At 42.6% G+C, this 25,797-nt stretch overlaps 1 protein-coding gene across 39 annotated transcripts in view; it reads left to right on the forward strand.

Moving 5' to 3' along the window:
* EPB41L3 (erythrocyte membrane protein band 4.1 like 3) overlaps positions 1-3,947 on the forward strand; it is a 250,802-nt gene extending 246,855 nt beyond the window's left edge. For 34 of the 39 annotated variants that reach the window (XM_021096127.1, XM_021096112.1, XM_021096100.1 and 31 more), the window contains 5 exons: positions 18-149; positions 640-738; positions 1,174-1,254; positions 1,526-1,642; positions 2,809-3,947. In XM_021096127.1, the coding sequence (XP_020951786.1) occupies positions 18-149; positions 640-738; positions 1,174-1,254; positions 1,526-1,636 (423 nt within the window). In that variant the 3' untranslated portion in view covers positions 1,637-1,642; positions 2,809-3,947. The remainder of the gene's footprint in view (positions 1-17; positions 150-639; positions 739-1,173; positions 1,255-1,525; positions 1,643-2,808) is intronic. The other 5 variants (XM_021096126.1, XM_021096091.1, XM_021096117.1 and 2 more) reach the window with 1 other exon arrangement.

The raw sequence follows: 25,797 nt of genomic DNA on the forward strand, positions 1-25,797 counted from the left end.
GCTTCCCGTTGGTATAGTCATCAACTGTGAAGACAGAAACCATCAGCTTTGGCAGTGTTTCACCAGGAGGAATAAAGCTAGAAATTTCTACCAAGGAGGTGCCTGTAGTTCACACAGAAACAAAAACCATAACATATGAATCATCACAGGTAAGACTGTGAAATCTACGAAGGCCAGGGCCCTGGCCCTTGTTTCCCCGCTTGAATGCACTTCAGTGTAACTGTATGACATTGAATTTGTGAGCCTCAGAGGACTCAGCAACCAGACTGTCTCTCTCAAGAGCAAGGCCATAATTGTAATTCTTTTACCAATCCAGGAAGAGCAGGTGACTTAGGCAGGTCATCTTGTATCTCAAAATGGAGCAAGAAGCTCAGAAACCTATTACCTGAGCTGTAGATAAGGCAAAACACTAGCTCAGGCGGCCTCTGCGCACATTTCTGAAGCCCCAATTTTTTAATGATGGTTAACAGTGGCCGTCTTTGGTTCGTTCCCACTCAGAGGGGCAGCTCCCAGGCTGGTGGAGCCACACAGAGAGGGCAGATGATTAAATCACCATTCTCATGCCCTGAACCCCGTGCATCGGATGTCCGAAGAGGTAACATAAACATTCAAGTGTGGCATCTCCTCCCTCCCGCTTAGGTTGATCTTGGCGCTGATTTGGAGCCGGGGGTGCTAATGAGTGCCCAGACGATCACATCTGAAACCACCAGCACCACCACCACCACCCACATCACCAGAGTAAGTGAGTGGGAACCTATAAAGGCCGGTAGCCATTCAGAACTTCCGGGTTGGGCTGCACAAGCAGATCCTCATGTGACTCTGGGATGCCGGGCAGCTGCCCTGGAGCTTTCACGGCTGCTATCTTTGTGGGGCATTTGTGCTCCCGTTACCGTGCTGGTGAGGACTGTGCATCCAGATAACCCTCTGCTTTATACGTACTCCAGGGCTTACATAGGACATAGGGCGGCTGTTCCAGAGGCCCTGGCCAGCCAAACCCAGAGGACCCTATTCTGTCCTTCCTTCTGAAATTAGCAATTGTGACTAACTGCTGTAGGGTTCCGTTTGGATTCCGAAAGAAGGAGTGAGGTTACTTGAAGCTGTGCTAGCGTTTTCTGCCATTTCCCCCCAGTCAACAGTGAGGGTAATGTCATAACGCTTGATTATTCCTTTCAGACTGTGAAAGGAGGCATTTCAGAGACGAGAATCGAGAAGCGAATCGTTATCACAGGAGATGCAGACATTGACCACGACCAGGTAGTGTGTTAAAGACGGTAGATGCCCCGGCAGAGAGACAGAAACATTGGTGGGTCCTGCTTTTCCCCGAGCGGTCCCTCTAGTCCAGCCTGTAGCCTCAACAGTTTTCTGAGTTAAGTTTCTGATACGCAACGTGTAATTCCTTTTGCAATCATTGTGCCCCATTTGTAGACTGTGTTTATAGATCTAGCGCCTAAGTCTCTGCCTTGCTCTGATCATGCATGTTCCACCTCCTTTTTGTCTCTGCCCTTCTGTGATTTCCCGGGGCTAGGCGCTGGCTCAGGCAATTAAAGAGGCCAAAGAGCAGCACCCTGACATGTCAGTGACCAAAGTAGTGGTCCATAAAGAGACAGAGATCACCCCGGAAGATGGAGAGGATTGAGCCCAGGTAAGAGGTGACGCTGGTTCTCTTAGGCTTGGCCTCGGCTGGCATGTGGCCTGGGGCTTCCCTCTCACCCTCCGCCTGCCTCCTCCCTCTCCTTTTTTCTCTCACTGGCATTTGCAGGGCTGGGTATCAAGAGGGTGGAGCATTGGTTTGTGGGTGCAGGTTTGTTTCCGATTTGGAGGCTCCATCCTGTGGACTTTTTATATCTCCTGCCAGTTAGAGGATAAAGAGAAAGCCGCGTCCGTTTGCGTGGTCCCCGCTTGCATCCCCTTTAATCCGCGCCCTGTGCTCTTCTCATTATCCAGACTTGAAAGGCTAGACTTGATTTCACTTGCCCTGTAGCTTAATCAGAACTCAGATGGTTTTGTTCTGAGAGGTGCAATTTGTGCGTTCCAAATACGAGGGAACTAAAATAGACCCCCTTCTTGTGATGGCAGCGGTCTCCTGCCGTAAGCCTCCTCTTCAGTTGTGTTTGGTTCTAGCCTGTTGATGCCTTTGCTTTTGCTTTGTTTTACAATTGGAAGCCCGAGCACTCGCTTTCATTGTGGTTGTCATCTATTTCCTGTCTTCTTTGGGACGATTTTTCACCTGAGTGTAGCATTGTGTCTCGGGAGGAGGCAGAAATGCAGTCTTGTGGTCTCGCTTTCCTCCAGGAATCGCATGTCTTTCCGGCTGCTCTCTGGCCAGCATCACAAGCAGACAGCACCTTCTGTGTGTGTGCAGACTTGTCCGGCATACTAACCCACGCATAACCCTAGAGGGCTTTGAATGCTGAATGCGGCTACTTGCACCCTTGGTTATGTGATAAAAGTCTCCTAAACACTATATGGATAAATAAGTTCTCCAGAATTGGTTTAAGGAACCAAGGGGCCTCTCTCCAAGAAAAATCAAAATGAAAATCACTCATATTCAAATTCATAATGCCATTTGGAAGATAGAAAGTCGTCGTCGTACCCCTCCCCCCCACAAAAAGATTCTCTTCAGTGAGTTCAGCCACTTGGGTGATGTTATTTCAGAGAGAGCCTCTCAGGGACATACGCTGCTATTTTGCAGTATCTGGTCAAAAAGAGCTTTTCATCACCTTGCAAGATTGTTTTCCCATGGCCTCGAGCTGAGGGAAACTCTCGGGTGTTTCCAGCTGAGTAACCGACCAAATCTCTTCCCTACAGGAGTAACCTAGCCTGCACATGAAGCCAGGCAATGCAGACCGTTAGGAAAAACCAGAACCTCTATGGAGTTCCCTCTTCTAACTCACTGACTTGTATCTGCCCGTGGACAATTTCAATCCAGAAGAACTGACCTTGACCATTACTAAAGACACTGGCAGAGAGCTCTTCCCATCATAAAGCAATCCGAATCAGCATCACTAAACTGATATTGCATGAAGCAACAATAAAATTACAAAAACAGCAGCATTTTTAATTTTCACACAGCGTCTAAGTTTCCAGCTACACCTGCACGTGCATAAACCAGCCACATAAACCGTGATCTCATGTAACACATAATACAATCCATGCCTTTCGTAGCTTATTATGACGAAAGTCTAAACAAAAATGAGACTTCTTAGGTGACAGGTCTTTTGTTTACAGATCAGTGAAGGTGACCCTAAACTTCTAGAAGCTGTGTAGGTCCGGTACGTCAGGTTTATCCAAGATTAGATGTGCCAATAACAGAGTTTATGCAGTAAACAACTTGATTCTTGTACTTGTTTCATCTGGTTTATCACTCACCCTGAAACAGTAATGACTCTCTGATCCTCTGGAAATATTTAATGCTTACAGTCCCGCTTTGTGTAATCTAATTTAATTCATTAGAAGGTAGTACTGATTTCAGCATATTAATGTGATTTCCTCCCTGTCATCCGCTTTTGGTCTGTGTTCAATCTGGAAAGCTTCCCAGAGTCCCCTAACAAGTCCTAAATATGTAAATTATCATTATTTTGGAAAGAAAACCTGTATTTTTGTTAGTCGGCCATATTATGAAATTTCACTCCAGGAAAACCGTTGGACTTCTGTTGCATTGTTTTCTTTCGTTTCTTCTTCCTTGTATTTTTTAATTGATTTTTCTCTTTTACTTGAAAAAAAAAAGTGTTTTATTTCCGAATCTGGTCCATATTTACAATCTAGTTCAGAGCCAAGCCTTAAACTGTACAGAATTTCCACTGTAATTAAACTATTTAGTGTTTAGTTATAAATAGCCTTCAGAAAGATATATGCTCCATTATACTGTCAACTGCATCCCACAGCCCATGGTGAATGTATGTTTCTGCATAGCAAAATAAAAATGGTAAACGCATTCAAATATCTAATCCTCTGTGTGAAGTACTTTGGGTGCTGTGTGTGTGAAGCCCAGAGGTAGCATTTGCATGACATCAAAAGCCTCATTCATCTGCAGGGTAGAGAGAGCCTGTCTTTTATATAGGAGAAAAAGTGCATACAGACAGGGAACAAAGTACACAAAGATAAATCGTCAGTTGCCTATGAAGGCCTTAAAAAGTACAGCTAGTATCACAGAATCTCATTTTCAGAGTTTTTCTTTTTCTTTTTTTTTCTTAGGGCTGCACCTGCGGCACATGGAAGTTCACCGGCTAGGGGTCGAATCAGAGGTACAGCTGCTGGCCTACACCACAGCCACAGCCATAGCCACAGCCACACCAGATCCAAGCCATGTCTGTGACCTACACCACAGCTCACAGCAATGCCGGATCCTTAACCCACTGAGCGAGGCCAGGGATTGAACCCATGTCCTCATGAATACTAGTCAGGTTCGTTTCCACTGAATTCTCAGAAACTCCTCAGAGTTCTAGTTTTTCTATTGGAAGAAGGGCTGTGATAGCAGCCCAGTGTTTCCGTGGGCTTTTAATGTTCCAGAGAGACCCTCCATCTCACTTCAGCTCCAGAGCTTAGCACAGGAGCTAGTGCTCGTGCAGGGTCACGATCATCCACAGCAGGCTCCTTGCAGGCCAGAGCCTAAGAATTAGACTTTCTGTTACCAGTGGCCAACCTAACGCTGAAATGCGCCCACCGGCATTTCCTACCTCATTTCCAGACTTTTCAAAAAAAACCCTTTTTTTTAATGAAATTGTTAGATTTGATATCTTAGCCTTATTGATGGAGTCAGATTGTAATCATTTCTCTCGAAGTTGTTACCAGTTTGTCCTTATGGTCAATACTAAATACTCCCTTTAAGAACTGAAGCATCATTTTAATTGTGTTTGAAGCCAATCCAAAAAAAAAAAAAAAAAAAATGTGGGAGTTGCCGCTGTGGCACAGTGAGTTAAGAATCCAACTGCAATGGTTCAGGTCGCTGTCGAGATGCAGTTTGACCCGTGGCCCAAGAACTTCCATATGCAGGGGTGTGGCCATTAAAAAAAAAAATAGTTCCCATTATGGTTCGGCGGGTTAAGGACCCAACGTTGTCTCAGAGGGTACAGGTTAGATCCCTGGCCCTGCTCAGTGGGTTAAGGATCTGGCATTGCCATGAGCTGTGCTAAGTCGCAGATACAGCTCAGATACGGTATTGCTGTGGCTATGGTGTAGGCCAGCAGCTGCAGCTCTGATTCCACCCTTAGTCTGGGAATATCCATATGCCGCAGGTGTTGGCCATAAAAAGAAAAAATGTTGGAGAGTTCTCTTATGGCACATTGGGTTAAGGATAGGGTTGTCTCTACAGTGGCTCATATAGCTGCTGAAATGGAGGTTCTGTCCCTGGCCCAATGCAATGAGCTAAGGATCCAGCATTGCCCCAGCTGTGGCATAGGTTGCAGCTCAGATTCGATCCCTGGCCCAGGAACTCCCATATGCTGCAGGTGCAGCCAAAAAAAATAAAATAAAATAACCAAAACTATACATTGTCAAGGAATTTACACATTTTCAGCTTTCTCTTCTTTTATGTGTCTCAAAATTTTTCCAGCCTCCTCCCAGTGTTCTGAGAAGTTCCAAACCACTCCCACATACTTGGGTATCGGTGACAGCAGTGCCCCACTTCTAGAACCAACATCTGTATCTGTTTTTCATTGCCACGTAACACACCACCACAAATGAACAGCTTAAAACAGTATGCATCAGTTTTCTCACAGCCACTGAGAGTCAGGAGTCCAGGCAGTTTCCCTGGGTCTGCTCTATAAGGTGTCTATCGAGGTGTCGGCTGGGCTGAGGTCTCATTTGGAGGCTGGACAGGGGAAGAAGCCACTTCTAAGCTGTGATTGTTTGCAGAATCTGTCATCTTGTGGTTGTAGGACCCTTGGCAACTTCTTCAAAGCCAGAAATGGAGAGTCTATAGTGAGTCTGCTGGCAAAATAGAGTCTCAGATAACATGGCATAATCAAGGGAGGGACTTTAACCTTTGCCATATTCCACTGATCACAAGCAAGTCACAGGCTCTGCTCATAGCATTGACAAATTTAAAATTCACATTTGGAGGTTAATCCATCACTGTCTCACTTTACCTCATCCAACAGGTTCAAAGCTCCATTCCACTAATGTATGAAACTGGCTTATGCTGATTACAAAACTCTTAGATAATCTCAGAACATTGTTTTCAGCCATGACGGCTAATACAGAAAACTGTTGGATTGTGCAAGGTGTGTAAAAGACCTCCCTCTGCCTTTATACTTTCAGAAACTGAAGAATCCCACTACTGTTAGCTGCTGCCTCACAGAAAAGAAATGCTTGCCTTCTCAATATGTTCTAAGGTCCAGGTCCAGGTTTGCAAGAAAACAGGAATTTATGGGTGTCTCAAATGAGCAGGAGAACAAGTTTCAAACCTAAAGGCATTATGGACCAGCCTATTGGTAACCTGCAGTTCCAGGTTTATCACACAGGGATCTGCAGAAACACCCGTTTTGAGTTGCCAAGCCAAAAAAAAAAAATCTTCATGAGGTTTTCTTTGGAGTCATAGAGCAAATTGCTATTTCAGGAAATAGTCTTCCTTCAGGGTAGTGCTCCCTGCTTTCTGTCCTGTGGGGCTGGCATGGAGCTCAGCCTGGGACTGAAGCCCCAGCCTGTGCTGGGATTAACGGATGGAACTACACTGATGCTGAGATGTCGCTGCCCCAGCCAGAGAAATGAGGACAACATGAATCATGTGGGCATTTCACAAAGTTTCATCTCCCAGAAGAATTTTCCCACCCTCTGTTCCCTTTTTTGCTCACATTTCCCAGAACCACCGTGTTCCTTCCACTTGGCAGTGAGTTAGGCCATGCACCTTGTGGGATTGTCCAGTCAGGTTTTTGGGGGTGGTTTTTTTTAATGATTTGTATTTTTTCCATTATAGTTGGTTTACAGTGTTCTGTCAATTTTCTACTGTACAGCAAAGTGACCCAGTCACACATATATACATACACATTCTTTTTCTCACATTACCCTCCATCATGCTCCATTACAAGTGACTAGATATAGTTCCCAGTGCTATACAGCAGGATCTCATTGCTTATCCATTCCAAAGGCAATAGTTTGCATCTATTAACCCCAGATTCCCAGTCCATCCCGCTCCTTCACCCTCTCCCTTGGCAACCACAGGTCTGTTCTGCAAGTCCATGAGTTTCTATTCTGTAGAAAGGTTCATTTGTGCCATGTATTAGAACTACTCTATGATCCAGCAATCCCACTCTTGGGCATGTATCCAGACAAAACTTTCCTTGAAAAAGACATGCACCCCTCTGTTCATTGCAGCACTATCTACAATAGCCAAGCCATGGAAACAACCTAAATGTCCATTAACAGATGAATGGATTAAGAAGTGTATATATATATATATATATATGGTGGAATACTACTGACCCATAAAAAAGAACAGAATAATGTCATTTGCAGCAACATGGATGGAACTAGAGACTCATATTAAGTGAAGTCAGAGAAAATTACCATATGATATAACTTAATCTGGAATTTGATATATGGCACAAATGAACCTTTCCATTTTATTGATTGATTGATTGATTTTCGCTTTTGAGGGCCATACTTGCAGCATACGGAGGTTCCCAGGCTAGGGGTCGAGCCACAGCTGCTGGCCTATGCGACAGCAACATAAGATCCGAGTCTCGTCTGTGACCTACACCACAGCTCATGGCAACACTAGATCCCCAACCCACTGATCGAGGCCAGGGATCAAACCCTCATCCCCATGGACACCAGTCAGAATCGTTTCCAATGTGTCACGACGGGAACTCCCTTTCCATTTTTTTTTTTAAACAATTGCTAGAATCTATTTCCTTTATCCTTTCTAGCACATCTAGTATGTTCTAAGTCAGAGTCAATCCTAGCTGTTTTTTAAAAATTAACATGGAGTCTAGAACAGCAATCTAAAATTGCTTCTAGGAGTTCCCACTGTGCTGTAGCAGGTTAAGAATCGACTGCAGCAGCTCGGGTCACTGCAGAGGCGCGGGTACCAGCCTGGAACAGTGGGTTAAAGGATCCAGCTTTACTACAGCTTAGTTGCAGCTCGGATTCAGTTCCTGACCCAAGAACTTGCATATACCACAGGTGCAGCCACAGAAAATAAATAAATAATAAAACTGTTTCTAACTTACTAACAAGGGTTGTCTGTACCTCCATTTAATGCTTTTTTTTTTTTTTCTGTCTTTCTCTTTATGGTCAACTAACCAGTGTCAGAAGGGTCTGCCTTGAATTGCCATTCCGGTGGCCTAGTGTTTTAATGGGCATTTATTCATGAAGTAAAAGTGGATTGTTGCATTTTTTTTTATAAATATATTTTTGTGGCAGGTCATTGGTGCATGTAAAATTGTTTTCTCAGGATATTTCATTTTGACAAATTGTTTCTTATCAGAGCTGATTAACTCTGAAGAGTGAGGAGATACTCAACACCTCCCCCCGCCCCCCCCCCCCCCAGTGTGGTTACATGCATGCACACCCACGCTCAAGAGCCTCTGATGTTTCTTTGCGATAAATGTAATCTTTTAAGAGATTGGACAGCTTCTTGTGTTGCAAGCTTAAGAAAGAGCTTATCAGCCAAGATAATATGTGGATTTTCACAGCACCCCATTCAAGGAGGAGCCAGAGTATTTTTGGCTAAATTTCAGGCTTGCTCATTATCTTGGAATAATTCTGAAAGCTAAATGATCCCCAAAGACAATGACAAAGAAATGCACATTTTTTGAAATGCCCACTTTCAATGCAGTATACTTTTCCAATAATCAATTGGTCAAAGCATGATTTTCATTCTAAGCTTTGGGAGGATGCAAAGCAAAAGCCATTTCCAGCAGAAGTATAAGTTGATGATTTGGGATAGAATCGATTAAGATGTATATTCTTTTTTTTTCCCCCTTTTATGGCCACACCTGCAGCAAATGGAAGTTCCTGGGCTAGGGGTTGAATAAGAGCTGCAGCTGCTGGCCTCCACCGTAGCCACAGCAAGGACAGATCTGAGCTGCATCTGTGATCTACGCTGCACCTTGTGCTGAGTGAGGCCAGGGATTGAACCCACATCCTCAAGGAGACTATGTCAGTTCCTTAACCCACTGAGCCACAAGGGAAACTCCAAGATGTATATATATATATTTTTTTTTTTTTGTCTTTTTGCTATTTCTTTGGGCCGCTCCCGCGGCATATGGAGGTTCCCAGGCTAGGGGTCGAATCGGAGCTGTAGCCACTGGCCTATGCCAGAGCCACAGCAACGCGGGATCTGAGCCACGTCTGCAACCTACACCACAGCTCACAGCAATGCCGGATCGTTAACCCACTAAACAAGGGCAGGGACCGAACCCACAACCTCATGTTTCCTAGTCGGATTCGTTAACCACTGCGCCACGACGGGAACTCCCAAGATGTATATTCTTAAATTTTGCCTAAAGATTTGACCCAGCAAATCTGTTTCTGGGAATTTTTCTTCAATATGACAGGTTTGCAGAAATTAATATACAAGGCTATTTAGCACGGTTGCTCATAAAAATCAGTAACTATTCAGTGAAGTGGAAAATTTATAAATAATGCAATTTAGTAAGTAGAATACTGTGCAACCACCAAAAACTGTAGAATATCTACCTGATGGAGGAAATAATTCTAATAAGTGTGAAAGTGGGTAACAAAAGAGTTTATACACTATGGTGCTAAGTAGGCAGAAATGCTTATCTGTGCAGAAAATGCTCAGGCACATCAAAATAGTAGTGATTTTCTCTGAGAGGAGAGCATATAAGTTTTTTTTTCCTTCTTTGTGCTGTTCTATTTTTCCAGTTTCTGCAAATGTCTATTACCATTATTATATATATTTAAAAACAGTTTCTTTGAGAACTGAGAAGAATGGCGAGTGAGAGATATAAATGAGGAGACATTTGGAAAACTGACTTTTCCCTGGAACTTCAAAGCCATCATTATAGGCACCAAATGTCCAAAACGCCTTTGTTCACTACTGATTTCTTTAGTCACATTCTAATTAGAATGGTGATAGATGAGTTTCTATTACAGATAATGAAGTTATTTTTAGTAATGCTCTCTGAGAGATCCTTCCAAGTAAAGAAAAAGCATGCAGCCATGGTTTAGGCAGTGCATTTGCTTTGTAAGGGCAGTCATTTAGGATACTGGGAAAGTAATTTTAAGTGTTAACCACTGTATAATTGAAAGAGGGTGCTTCTGTGGTTGGCTCAATTTTTGCTTTCCTCTGTGTAAAACTGTCTCTCACTAGTGCTGTCTTTCTTTAAGCAAGCATGTCCTAAAAAAACAAAAGCTAAACCTGTAGACCCTGGACTCAGTAATCCCATCTCCTACCACTTAACTAGTTTTGTCACTCTAAGGGAGTCACTTAAGCATTTGAGCCTCAGTTTCTTCAATGTTAAAAAGGGCCAACTACTAAGGTTGCTATGGTGAAAAGCCTTTGATTCTGTGAGGCTATTATCAAATAAGAACACATGCAAGAGTTCTTTGTAAAATTGAAAACGGCAGTTTGATGCAATGATTGAGTTCCCCCCTCACCTCTCCCCTCAATGCCATGCATCACTAACTCTGTATATGAGAACTCACACTGCTTTATCTCAGGAACAGCTGCTTGCTTCTGCTTGAAAAAAGTTCGGAGACTGCAAAAGTCTTTCTCTTGTTATGATTCAAGCGATGTGAGTGACCCCAGCTAGGATCCTTCCCTGTATCCGGGTCAATGTTCACTTTGTTCAGAGGGACAAAAAGAAAATGCTTATGTGTGATGACCCTCATGCCATCATGAATTTCAAGGATAGTGTCAAAGATACTGGGCCTGTGAAGCAGCTGGCACAATGCTTAGCAATGTTCAGCATGAATCCAGATGAATCCAGAACCTACACATGCAGGTTCCTATGATTCTCGTGTTACTTGTTGGTATGTAGGTGTGTATGAGGCACGCACTTATTTGTGGATTAGTTCCATTTTCTGTGTGGGGATTTTAGATTTGCATGCACCTTTTTTTTTTAATGAATAGAGTCAATAAGTGATAGCATTCCAGAACTGCATAGAACATTTGTATTCTTGAGCTGGTTATTATCTGATGCCTTTTCTGGGGCTGGTTCCTAAGGACTAAGACAGGAGGAATCTGCAGGCAGCACCAGCTCTGCATCTTCCAGAGCAGCAGGTCTTAAGCCTAAATGTATGTTAGCATCACTTGGGGATTTTTTTTTTCCTTTTTTCTTTTTCTTTTTTTTTTTCTTTTTTTTGGCTTTTCTAGGGCCACGCCCATGGCATATGGAGGTTCCCAGGCTAAGGGTCTAATCGGAGTTGTAGCCACCAGCCTACGCCACAGCCACAGCAAAGTGGGATCCAAGCCACATCTGCGACCTACACCACAGCTCACAGTAACGCCGGATCCTTAACCCACTGAGCGAGGCCAGGGATCGAACCCACAACCTCATGGTTCCTAGTCAAATTCGTTAACCACTGAGCCTCGACGGGAACTCCACTTGGGGATTTTTTTTTTTTTTTTAAGATGCTGAAGTCTGAGCTTCCTGAGCTAATTGGTCAAAAAAATCATACCATTAATTGTCTACCAGGGAACACTGATAAGAATCACCAAAGTGACAGGAAAGTAGAAAGTTCCCAAGGAGGGAAGCACCAGAAATCATCTTTAAAAGATTGAAATGATGCACCCAAAAGGGCTTCAGCATTTGTTTGTTATAATCACCCAAGGCAGGCCTTACACACAGGCTCACAGAGCCTGGAAATAAGCTACCCTAGAGAAGAACCAATCGTGGCCACTTGTAAGGATATTCCTAAAGAGGTGAGCAAGCAGGCAAAAAATCAATATGCAATAGGAGGTGATGACAGATGTGACAGTGGTGGGTAAAAATTAGGAGCCCAGAGGAGAAAGAACCTCTCCCAAGTGAGGTAGAAGTGACATTGGACTTGATCCTTAAAGGATGTGGAACTTCACCAGATAAAGGAGCTGGAACCGGGTGAGGAGCAGGACTCTGGAAATAGAAGCTTCTCACCCAGGAATGTTCCCAGGTCTGTCACTTTATGCTTCCAGATACCATCTGCTGCCGGTTCTGTCCTCTGCTCTGTAACTGCGGGAGTGTTAACTAAATGATGGTTTAACAGAGACCAGCAGAAGTCTAAGGGAAATGTCCCAAGAGTGACAATGCCAGTACAAGTGACCGAGGGTCACCAAAGGGCTTCTGATGGCAACACCCACCCCCAGAAGGAGCTGCAGCTGAAGTCCAAAGTTTGGGCTCTAAAGAGAAGGGTGGGGATGACAGGAGGATTTTTATAACTTGGAGGTCGTAGCGCATCTCCTCTCTAGAGGTGGTAACAGAAAAACCCAGAGGTGCAACGACTGGCCACACCCCGGCATATGGACGTTCCCGGGCTAGGGGTCAAATTGGAGCTGCAGGTGCCACAGCAACCCCAGATCCAGTCCACATCTGTGGACTATGCCACAGCTTGTGGCAATGCCGGGTCCTTCATCCACTGAGTGAGACCAGGGATCAAACCTGCATCCTCACAGAGACCACATTAGGTCCTCAACCCACTGAGCCACAACAGGAACTCCTGGATTGAGTTTCTTATCCAGTAGTTCTTCCAATTTTTTTTTGACTTTTTAAAAATCTTTTTTAAATTAAAAAAAATGTTTATTATAGTTGATTGACAGTGTCCTGTCAATTTCTGCTGTACAGCAAAGTGACACCCAAGTTATATATATGTATGTGTGTGTGTGTGTATGTGTATACATTCTTTTTCTCATATCTTCCATTATTTTCCATCACAAGGGATTGGATGTAGTTCTCTAAGCTATACAGCAGGATCTCATTGCTTATTCACTCCAAATGCAACAGTTTGCATCTACTAACCCCAAACTCCCAGTCCATCCCACTCCCTCCCCCTCCTGCTTGGCAACCACAAGTCTGTTCTCTGCCCATGAGTTTGTTTCTGTTTTGTAGATAGGTTCATTTGTGCCACATTTTAGATTCCACATATAAGTGATATCATATGGTATTTGTCTTTCTCTTTCTGACTTACTTCACTTAGTATGAGAATCTCTAGTTCTATCCATGTTGCTGCAAATGGTATTTTCTTTTTTATGGCTGAGTAGTATTCCTTTGTGTATATATACCACATCTTCTTAATCCATTCATCTGTCAATGGACATTTAGGCTGTTTCCATGTCTTGGCTATTGTGAATAGTGCTGGAATGAATATAGTGGTGCATGTATCTTTTAGAATGAAAGTTTTTTTATCCAGATATATGCCCAGGAGTGGGATTACTGAAACTTCTGGTAGTTCTATATTTAGTTCTCTGAGGAACCTCCATACTGTTTTCCATAATGGTTGTACCAGTCTACATTCCCACCAACAGAGAAGTAGGGTTCCCTTTTCTCCACACCCTCTCTAGCACTTGTTATTTGTAGACTTATTAATGATAGCTGTTCTGACCAGTGTGAGATGGTACCTCATTGTAGTTTTGATCTACATTTCTCTAATAATTAGTGATGTTGAGCATTTTTTTCATGTGTTTGTTGGCTATCTGTATATCTTCTTTGGAGAAATATCTAGGTTTTCTGCCCATTTTTCATTTGGGTTGTTTTTGTTGTTGTTGTTCAGGTTTTTTTGCTTTTTGTTTTTGTTTTTGCTGTTGAGTTGTATGAGTTGTTTGTATATTTTGGGGATTAAGCCCTTGTTCGTTGTATCATTTGCAACTATGTTCTCCCATTCCATAGGGTGTCTTTTTGGGGTTTTATTTCCTTTGCTGTGCAAAAGCTTTTACGTTTGATTAGGTCCCATTATTTTTGCTTTTACTTCTCTTGCCTTGGGAGACTGACCTAAGGAAACATTTACACAGTTGATGTCAGAGAATATTTTGCCTATGTTCTCTTCTAGTTTTATGATGTCTTATGTTTAAGTCTTTAGGCCATTTTTATAATGATTTTTATCTTTTCTATTATAGCTGATTTACAGTGTTATTTATTTTTGTGCATGGTGTGAGGGTGTGTTCTAGTTTCACTGATTTACATGTTGCTGTCCAGTTTTCCCAGCACCACTTGCTGAAAAGACTGTCTTTTTCTCATTTTATATTCTTTGCCTCCTTTGTCAAAGATTAATTGACCACAGGTGTCAGAATTATTAAATGAATTTTTTGTATAAAACTTCTCAACTAGCAGAAATAGGTAGAACAGAGTAGTCTGATTTCTTTATACCGTATATGTCACACATGACTTAGCAATGTTCAAAGGCTGACAGTACTGTGTAATATACTTCATGCCAATACTATGAATGATTTCTTCTTTAATAATTCAAAACACTTTTTCAGGATCTTTCCATGTATCAGAATCCTCATATATTATTTCTTGAGTTGTAATTACAGAGTTGTAAGTACAGGAGGCAAAGGGAATGTATGTTACTGACCTCAGGACAGAATCTGAAAGTTGCTTTTTGGAATGAATTTGTAACAGCCCGTTATGTGACTCTCTCCAAAAAAGAATGTAATCTAAAATTCACTTTATGTGCAAACATTAAGTGCTTTGAACTTTTAAACACTTGAATTTAAGGTGAAGGAGTGTTTCCTGAAAAAAAGATACAGGGATGGTCCATTTGAAGCATGAAGCATGACATTACCTCTTATGTTAGGAGAGAATTAGATTATCAGGAGCATCTGGGGAAGTCAAGCCAGCTGTGGGCGCCATGGGCATTGGTTGGGATGTTCTTAGATTTTAAAATGGGTGCAGAGTTCCGTGGTGATACAGTGGGCTAAAGATCTGGCATTGGCACTGCTGTGGTGCAGTTTCAACCCTGACCTAGGAACTTCCACAGGCCATCGGTACAGCCAAAAAATAAAATACAATAAAATAGGTGAGTTATCCTTAGGATTGAACACATCCTCAAATGGGGTGGGCAGCCTGGCTTCCTTGTGCAAGAGTCATTTCTCAGGTTTCTTCTAGTCACTTCTGAGAAAGTATTTTCCATCCATCAGGGTTAGCGGATGGGAGCCAGTGGAGGAAGGGGGCAGCTGGAACAGAGGGAACAGAGGTTGGCAAGAGACAGTGTAAAGATGAAAAGTTGAGAGGGAAGTCGGGCTTGACTGACAGTATCCGGACACTTACCAAGAACTGGCTGCTCTGGCTACAGGTGGCTTCTTCAAACTTGGACATCATGTTTGCATGTCATTCTCCTTCCTCCTCAGTGTGACCCGGCAGGGGGCAGGGGATAAAGAGGAGGCAGAAGTCTCACTGCGTGTTCTGGGCAGAAGGATCCCCATTAATTAAGGGCTGATGATAAATGGATGGTATTTAAGAACTCGTGACTAATATCTAGCTGTCAATCCCTTGCAGTGGTCCATGCTGTGCTCGGAATGGCTCCTGCAAAAATTTTTGACAGGCATTGTATATTATAAAGAATAAACACCTGACCTCAGTCCTTTTGTACTGGCACCATCTATAAGACCAGCACACTGAGAGGTGACTTCTAAGTCACCCGTCCTAAACACAGACACACACACACACTTCACCCCCCTGCTTCCAGCTCCAGCCACCTCCCAGTGCCCACTGGACTGCTTTAAGATGGCTTTTCCAGAAACTTCCTCTATCCTTGTTGATTTCATTTAACCCCATCTGTAAGCAGTCTTTCATTAATGTCTCAGTCATCCCCTTCTGAAGGTGCCTTTTGTTCCTGCAAGAACACTTGATCTGTACAGCCACCCATTAGCTTTGGGACGTTGGGTCATTATTAAAAAATCTTTTGTTCACATCTTAAGGTGGAAAATCTGTAAACTATGTCGAAGTGACAATATTTTACCAGCTCTGACCTACAGAAATGACAGCGTCATAGGCTGTGAGAAAGACTTAAACATAAAATGATTCAAATAGTACCTGACACGCTGTAAGCATTTCCTTTCTAGTGATGTCGCTCGGACGCCATCATTTATGTCTTTGCCCAACAAGAGCAAGTCTACGCTGCCTTCTCCCCCGTTCCAGGTTGACACGGCTCAGGTACTGCAGGGCTTTCTCCCCAAGCCCAGAGGCAAACTCAAACCCTAGGAAGGGAAGAGGCACCACTTCCCAAACCCCATGACCCTCTTCTTCTGGTCTTTCCCAAAAGGGATTTGCATGCCCACCACCACCTGGTCTAGTGCAAGACCTGAGGAAGAGGACCATGGGGTTGGGAAGCTAGGGTTTGAGTTTACCTCCTCAACAGAGGCATCCTCCAGGCATCTCTCAACAGAAAGTTTTCACAATAATGTTCTGCCTTACAGTAACGTTACATCACTGGTATTGAAACCCTGGGTAATCACTAAATCCACTTACCTAGAAAAACACAAAAATAAAATAAAAATTAAAAAAATAAACTGTTCTCTAGAAAAAGACAAAAAAATTAAAAATAAAAAAAAATCATTAAATCCATTTCACCTGTAACCTGCCTTCTCTAATCAAGGTCGTTTTAACTTGCTGCAAAAGATTTGCCGGTCCTCCGAAGTGCATGAAGCCATAACAAGGAGAGTTTTGCCCCAGCTGAGCTGGTGAAGACTGGATAACGCGTGCTTCCAACTGGCTCTATGCGAGTGTCCACTCCGTGACCTTTTGAAAACTCCACTCTCAGATCTTGCCGAGGCCTCTGCTTTTGAAAATGCAGAGGCGGCCCCTGAGCTGTGCCTGCGCAGAAGGATGGTGTCCAACCTGTTTCCTATCACCTTCCGCGTGGTCCCCGCGCTCTGCAGGTGCGCCGCCCAGCTCATCCCGTAAATACCCCGAGCCCCTGCCTTCGGGAGGGAAATCTCTGACTTTCTCCTCCTGTTTCTGCACTTGTCTCATGCAGAGACCCTCTCGCTGCTGGAAATTTGAGGGGCATCTCGGCCTCTGGCTCGCTGGGCGTTGGGCAAAACTAAACCCGATTCAGTAACATTAGTACTTGGCTCCGCTTCAGTTACCGCTCTAAGTGGGGTTCTGTGGCCTGGCCTAGCCTAGAAGATCAAAAACCTTCACGTAACCTGGGGGATAGGGGAACACATGTTCCGGATTTCAAGCTTTTTACAAATATACCCTGCAGTGTTTGGGCGGGGGTGGGGGGGTCGTTGAGCTCCCTGATTGGTTGAATATGAACCAAACAAAGCTAAGGTGGAGCTTAAATTGTCCAGGGGAGTGTGTTGGGAGGCAGTTTTCTGTGGGTAGCAATACTCCAAGAGAGTAAAATGTACGTGCCTGTTTGACACTCTCCCTGCCCCCCGCCCCGCACTCTAATTATTTGCAGCTCAGTTATTCCAACTCTGCGTCCTATGTAAGCTGTCACTTCTAAATCACTCCAAACCTCTCAGAGGTGATTCTTTACCATCTAGGCTTGCCATAAACTCTCTGAATCCCACCTCTTAATACTAGGTCACAGCCAGGTCCTAGGTTCCTTCACACTGAATTAAATTTAGAGTATGTTTATGAGACTAAGATGCTAAAGAACTGAAGACGACTTGTAACTTTAAATAATAAAGAAAACATCTCCATCCCCTTGTGTACTTCCGAAATAATATGCTGAAGGACATAGGACGCAAAGGTGCCTTTTTTTTTTTTTAAGACCTTTAAAAAACATGATGCTAATGAGGCCCGTCTTCCCTTATTTTTTGTTAGGTCTCTTGTCAAAGAAATAGTTTCCAGCCCTGCACAATCTGCTGGCTGGACATCCTTCAAAGTTCCCGCTAATGGAACGATGAATGGTTCCCTATCACATCAGTAAAAGACATTAGGAATGAACGCCTAACATTTTTAGCAACATGGATGGACCTAGAAATTATCATGCTAAGTGAAGTCAGTCAGTCAATGAGACACCAACATCAAATGCTATCACTGACATGTGGAATCTGAAAAAAGGACACAATGAACTTCTTTGCAGAACAGATACTAACAGACTTTGGAAAACATGGTTTCCAAAGGGGACAGGTTGGGGAGTGGGGGGATGCGCTGGGGGTTTGGGGTGGAAATGCTATAAAATTGAGGTGTGATGATCATTGTACAACTATAAATGTAATAAATTCATTGAGTAATGAAAAAAAAAGGAACAAACGCCTAACAAGAGAAGCACTGGATTGATGTGGCATATTAATTACAGCGGAAACACTGTTGCTAAGAGATTTAAAACCCACCCACCCCACCTGTACTCTGGGTGCATGCAAGGGCCAAGGCAAACATAATTCACAAGGTTTATCCAGCTGATTGTGTGAATGAGAGGAGGCTGACAAATCATCTCTCACGCTACCTTTTTTCCCCCTCTTTTGCCCATGAAAATTAGTCCCCCCTTATCAGCGTCTTCATTTTGCATTCAGTTAGGTTATTGTATATTTATAATTGATTACTTTTTACACAGAGAAAGTTTGCATTTCCAAACTATATCCTAAATGCAAACTTGGCATACTATTATATATTTAAAGGATACATTACTTTGTATGTGGAAGGTGATTCAAATAGTGGTGTAATTCCTTTTCCCAATTCAGAGAAGAGAAAATACTGGTACTGGATTTTAGAGCCTCCCCAGGCATCTTCTGCCTGATGGAGGTTTAGCCCACGCAAATATCACATGCATTCTAAATTTAAAAGTTGTCAGATTTGTATAACATTTCACTTTCCAGTGTATTCACAGCAACGGTGCAAGACATTGCTGTATTTCAGGGATCACTTTGCTCTGCTTTCAACAGTTTTGTCAGGAGGCTTGAATTTGGGGGACTGCCACCTAGTTTGATTTCAGAAAAGTTGCCATCTTGTATTGAGAAGACAGATGACACAGGGCATTTGGGGGCCAGAAGGACACTGAGCAAGCTGCCCCCACCTCGATGCAAAGGAGCCATCTTCCAGCCTGAGTCTGGCTTTTCATAAAGCTCACATTTTGAGTACTTCATGTTGACCTGAAGGTGTTTTTTCATTAACTTCTGCTATTGGGCTATATTTCTAAAATTACCTCTGGACTACTACTCAAGAGTGTGTCTCAGCTCTGAGCACATCTTAAAGAGCAGAAATGGAAAGAAACCATTTATCAGCAAATTTCAAGATTCTAATCACTAGGATGCACCTTTAGTCCCTAGGCCCAGACTAGGCCCAGTCCCCCCACCACCCAGTCCTAGAGAAGCCTTGGATCCACATCTCAGCAAGCTGACCCAAATGAAGGTGGCTGAGATCCTGCTTAAAATACCTCTCTTCAAAATGAGGATGGAGGAAATCCTATCCTGGGACTCACCTCCCTGCTCCAGTGTCCCTGGCACTGGATAGTTCCTCAGTCAGCAGTCTAAAATCCTGTGAGGCAGTCCATTTTCAGGATACAAACTACCGTACATTTTGCATTCACAGCAGCTAACACAATACCTGACATATATATGTTTATTAAACCATCAAAGTACCTGCTGAAGTTGATTCCCAGACAGGAATGAGGCCCGCCTGAGTTGAATCAAGGGCATTGAAGCATTTTGGAGTAAATCTAACCAGATTTACACCCAGGGGACCCATGGAGCCATCACCCTTTTCTCAATTCTTTCAACATGATCCAGCCCCTGGATCTTGAGGCTCAGTCTCAAGGTCATTGCTACTTGTCTAGACTGAGGTTTTGACTTGGATTTCAGAGATGCTCTAAGACCACCTTGCATGATTCAGAGTTACTGCTGACCAGTGCTGAATCAGTCCGCTGGATCCCATGATGGTCCAGCTCCTCCATCAGGTTTCATGGTCCGTCATCAGGATGCTCAGCCCGGACATCACCATCTCCTCCTTTTCCCAGAAATGTGGAGTCTTCTGGAGGGGATAACAGTCCTAGTCATCCTCAGTAGTACCTGGAATCTACTCCTTTCCTCTAATTCCTGACAGGGTGATGCTCGCAGACTCCTTGCAGGCGGGAGCAATAACTCGGCACAGCCGCAGTGGAGGGAATATAGTGGATAGTTGAATATAGAGTATGTATTAGTCAAGGTTCTCCAGAGAAACAGAACCAATGCATATATAGAGGTATGTTGAAGAGGAAATGCATGACTATAGGCTCAGCTCTGTCACTGGCAAGCCAGAGACCCGGGAAAGCTGGGGGTGTAACTCCAAGTCCCACAGCCTAACAACCAAAAGGTTTTGATTTTCCTGGGCCCCAGGGATGCTGAATGAAAGCACCCAAGTTTGAACACTCAAGCCAGGATTCTTGACATTACTGAAATTAGGTGGAACTTCCTTGTGTCCCAGCCTTGGCTCGCTCTGCTTATTGTCACGTGCAGGGGACCATATTAGGCTCCAGTTCCTGGGTTCAAAGGGGAATCAGGGGCTTTGATGTCCAAGGGCAAAAGAGGATGGTTGCTTCAGCTCAAGAAAGAGAAGATTCTCCCTCCCTTCTCCTTGATTATTTGGGCCCCCCACTGGATTAGGTGGTGCCCATTGCATTGGTCAGGGTGCATTGCTTTACCCAACCTACTGAATCCAGTACTAATCTCTTTCAGAAACATCCTCACAGACACACCCAGAAATAATGTTTTCCCAGCTACCTGGGCATCCCTTAGGCCAGTCAAATGGATGCATACAATGAACCATCACAGATTGCAAAGGAGCACCAATTGCAGCAGAAAGAACAGGTGGGAGTCCTTTGCAGTCCTCCAGGCCAAAGACAAAGAGAACCAGCATTTCATAGCACAACCTTTGGCCCACCTGTAGTCCACCTGCCCTGGTGCACAGTGGGGAGGTTCTGCTCTGCAGCATCCAAAGCAGGCACAGGGGACCTTAACGGTTTCAGTTTCAGGTTTTGATTTTCCTGGGCCCCAGGGATGCTGAATGAAAGCACCCAAGTTTGAACACTCAAGCCAGGATTCTTGACATTACTGAAATTAGGTGGGACTTTCTTGTGTCCCTGCCTTGTCTCACTCTGCTTATTGTCACATACACGGGACCACATTAGGCTCCAGCACAGACTGTCCTCCTTCCCAGGGAAGTTTGGCCCCTCTCTGCACCCCCCGTCTTTGCACTTGTCCCACCTGGGAAAACTGCCCCTGGGTCCTCTGTGTGGTCCCCCCATTCGCACCAGCAAGGCTTTTCATCTCAGGCTTTCTCAACCGAAAACCTGAGATAAATAGAATATGGTGTGAGTTCATGATGGGACTGGGTCAAGGAGAAGTTAGGACACCAAGTCCCCTGTCACCCTGTAGAGTCTCAGTCCCCCAGCCCCGACCAAGATTCATCCCCAGCTGGACCCAAGCTCCTCACTGACCTGCTGCCCTTTCCCTGAAGAGCAAGATGTGGACAGACACAAGCCTTTGCCTGCGCTTATTCTGTAGTAAGTAACTGACAGTTCTTTATATACTCAGGGCCACCTCCCCCCTCTGTGACTTCCTTCATGCTGCTCCCTCTGCCTGGAGCCCTGTCCTGTTTTCCCTAATGGGTTAACTTTTTTTTAACTCATTCTTTAGAGCTCAGCCCAGCCTTCACAGCCAACACCCCAGAGTGCCCCTCTGTCCTGCTGTGCTGTTCGACATAGAACAGTATATTCAAGGCATTGCTTTGTATATTTCTTTCCTACCAGACTCTAAGTTTTCAGCGATGATATCCTATCTACTTCTAAATCTTCACGTCCTGACTCTAAATCCTCATGTTCATTCTTGCAGAACTCAGATTTCCCTGACTGCAAAGCTTATTCAACAGTTCCAGATAATCCAGATTGATTTCCTCTTTGTGTTCTAAACAGGTTCAAACAGAACCTAGAAGGTAAGTCTTCTCTATTCTCTGTTTTTCTTCGACTGCTCATTTAGAGGTAAGTTTCATGCAGGTTGGGATCAGGTATTCAATACCTGTGCTAACACCTAGCTATACTAGCATGGCAGTGCCACACCCCATCACGCCAATACTTATCGATTGTTTCATGAACTCTAGTTTTCTTTTAAGTGAGAATTGATGAGCTCCTCTGCTTTCAGGGAGTGATTGTGACCATTGATTAGTGAATGATTTAATTTAGTAAATTAATGATTAAACTGTCTTGTTTGGTAAACAATTGTTTTGTAAAAGATTAGATTTGATTCTTTGGATGAAATATTGTTTGAAAAAATACAAGATCCCATTATGAAAACCTTTTATTCAGTATTATATGCATGTCGTTCCATGACTAAAGAGAAACTCTCAAAGAGAGCAAACCTAAAATAAATGACATCAGTATATTTTGTTCCTCTTTTCCAAAGGCTGTATGTCTTTGAAACTTCAATGTTTGTCATAAAAGCCAATGTTTAGATATTTACAGAACCCATGTTAATATCTTTCTGTTCACTCATAAGTAAATGTAATTTGATGGCTATTACAATCCCCAGAAGTCAACAAAGAGACAAACATTTGGAAAGGTCATATATAATTGCTTCATATTATCCACATTTTATTTTTTAATCTCACTCATTTTGGGCGCAAAAGATCAGCTTAGTAATTCAAAGAAGAGAAAGAGATGCAATATTTTGGAGGTAAGTTGTCTAACAACATTTGGAAATTTCCAATATACATTTTATCTAATGACATGGGGGAAATGCTTAAAATATTATGTAGTAGAGTTATTGAAATGAATATTGTTGCCTTTTTAAGTTTTATTGAAGTATAGATGACTTACAACATTGCGATAATTTCTGCTGTACAACAAAGTGATTCAGTTATACAGGTAGACATAACCATTCTCTTTCAGATTCTTTTCCTACGTAGATTATCACACAACATTGGGTAGGGTTCTCTGTGCTATACTGAAGTTCTCTGTTGGCCAGTCATTCCATATACCTCAGTGTGCATATGCCAATCCCAAAGTCCAGTCCGTCCCTTTTTAAAAAACTGGAATGATCACAAGTCATTTTTAATCTAGAGATAACTGTGAACTCTTAGTAGCCTGAAGAGTTTGGAAGGCAGCTCACTGGTATAGTTATTTTTAGATGGTTTTATTATTGAGCCTGATTTTACATTTAACAACTGTCTTGTCAAATCACTGTGCATATTGTTTCATTGCACATTCTAACACAGTGACAGGGTCTTTAAATTAAAAAAAAATAAGCACCTAATACAACTAGTAGAATAGAAGAGTTTTTATATAATAGGTAAACTTACCCTGGAAATACTTGCACAGCAGCTAAAGAGCAATTAGCGCATCTGCTCATATAATTCTAGTAGATTTTTTAATAAAACTGTTCTTCCAGATGACTATGCCTTTTAAACAAGATTTGCTAATGTTTTATTCATATTTATGAACAATATAGCATGCTATCACATATTTTGTGTCATTCTGGCAGTTTTAGATCATTTAGTGAGATATTTTAAATTTTAAAAAATGTAGTGTACTTTTAAGGAACAGATCGTAGCAATAAATATTCCCTAAATTCAGTTCTGAAATATTTTTCTAAAACTCTCTGAAAGTTTTTGTCCAGGCCTGCAATGATTTAAGAGTGATAGCTTGAACACATGGAATTCAATTATTCTATATTCTGTGCTAGAGGTTACGTGTTCCTGGCGCTGCTGAAGCCTCCCTAGGAGCTGTCCATGGTGTGCTTTTTATAAGGTGCAGAGTAACTCTCAAGCCAGTGATTCTCCAATGTTTTGGTTTCAGGACCTTTTCACACTCTTAAAAACAATTGAGGGCCCAAAGGAAGTGGTTTATGTCAGTTATATCTGCAATAACTGACTTAAAACACTTCATATTTATGTTATTTTAAATTTAATGGAAGAAATGTTAAAATATACATTCACTTTAAAATAATAAATCCATTTTTATTAAAAATAGGCCTAATTTTCCAAAACCAAAAGGTGAGAATAGTGGAATTGTTTCACATGTTTAAAAATATCTTTGAATTAATAGAAAATAGCTGAATTTTCAAATCAGCTTGTGCATTCAATCTGTTTCAGTATGTTATTTTGGTTGCAGTGTAGGCAGAAAATCAAGTCTCATACAGATATGCAGTTGGAAAAGGAAAGAGTATTTCAGTGGGCTTTTTACAAAATTTTGGACATTCTTCTGTAATATGACACCAGAACTCTACACGTGATATGGGGCGAATCTGAAGCTTTATCAACATATGTCTCATGGTGTCTCATTATTGTACACAGGCTTGTAGCTTCCACTTAAGTTCTGATTGTAACATGCATTGGTCATTTAGAAAATGTTTGTTCACTGGGTTCATGATACAACAAATTTTATTCATTAGTATAACCACTAATGTCACAATATTTAAAATCTTTAAGGATTCAAAAGCCTAAAAGCTTAACGGCAGCAAAGATAGGTTTTCCGTTATTCTAATTTTCACTTGAAAGCTCGACTTTCATTATTGGCAAACAATTTCGGTCTAAGTATTTTTCCTTGAAGTGAAAAGGTCGTATTTTTGAGAACATATCTGCCAAATCCCTAAGCCTGAATAGCTACGGTTTGTCTCTGGGTCAGTCAGATCCCATAAAATAAACCATTAGTTGGGTGCACCTCACATGGCCGCCAGGCAACCATCATGCACCAGTCGCCGAAGTGCTTGTCACATCCTTCCAGTTTCACCATCAAAACACTAAAAGACACGGTGAGGGTTAAGATCAAATAAAATTAGTAGTTTTTAGTGCTACATCAAGGGCATTCTTAGTGAAACTAGCATTTTTATTTTATTTTTTACTGTAAATATATTGTGTTAAGAGCACAATGGCTGCTGGAACAGATTTACCCCACTTGCTGGATTTGTTCTAAAGTGTCAGCAGCAGTTTTACTCACTAATACTTTTGCACCTTCAATGCAGTGGCACTTCTGGAAACAGTAAATACCATCTCAATGTTATTGGGAAAATAGTTTGAGCTGATAGTTCTTGGGAATGTCCTGAAGCCTGTGGACTCCACTTTGAGCCACTGTCATAGGCAATCAACAGAATCAAAAGTTACCAGATATGCAAGGTGCCCCCCAGTAAAATCACAGCTTTAGAAGAGGCATTGAGCAATCATTCAGCAAAACTTTACACCATGTTGTCCCACATTTTCAAAGGGTACAGTATTCTCTGTACTATAAAAACATAATGTAGCTGCTGTTTTACAATGCAATAGATGCGGATTTGCAATCAGCTACTTTTCACTCAGTGCATCCTACCTTAGACATAATTAAAATAATTTTTTTTTGCTTTTTAGGGAGGCATCCATGGCATATGGAGGTTCCCAGACCAGGGGTCAAATCCGAGCTACAGCTGCTGGCCTGTGCCACAGCCACAGCAATGTGGGATCCAAGCCACATCTGCTACCTACACTGCAGCTTATGGCAACACCAGGTCCTTTAACCCCCTGAGTGAGACCAGGGATTGAGCCAGCATCCTCATAGATGCTAGTCAGATTCATTAACAGCTGAGCCACAATGGGAACTCCTAAAATAAATTTAATCCCATCACCTTTTATTCTGTGTTCAGTAGAGATACAGTTTAGTTAGTCCACTTATTCTGCAGAAGACATTTGTTAAAGCATGTAACATCAGTTCTCCCTGCATTGTCAACTTATTTAATCATCACATATCCCTTACAGATTTGCTTTGACAACCATTTTTATCCCTTTTTGACCCACGATTCTTGCACATGACCTCCTGTACGTCTATCTATCCTTCTTTAGTCTATCCCTGTATCATTAGCCTTGCTAACCTGAAAACCTATCAGACCTTCCCCCAACCCAGTACCTGCATTCTCTGCCTTATGAATGTCTAGCTTGCAGATGCTCTTCACGTGGAAAACTTCTGAGCAATGGCCAGCACATTGTCAGAGCATTTCTATTAACACAGAAGCCACGTGTGGGTAGTTAACAG

The sequence above is a fragment of the Sus scrofa genome, chromosome 6, assembly GCF_000003025.6.
Source record: "Sus scrofa isolate TJ Tabasco breed Duroc chromosome 6, Sscrofa11.1, whole genome shotgun sequence".
Lineage (NCBI taxonomy): Eukaryota > Metazoa > Chordata > Mammalia > Artiodactyla > Suidae > Sus > Sus scrofa.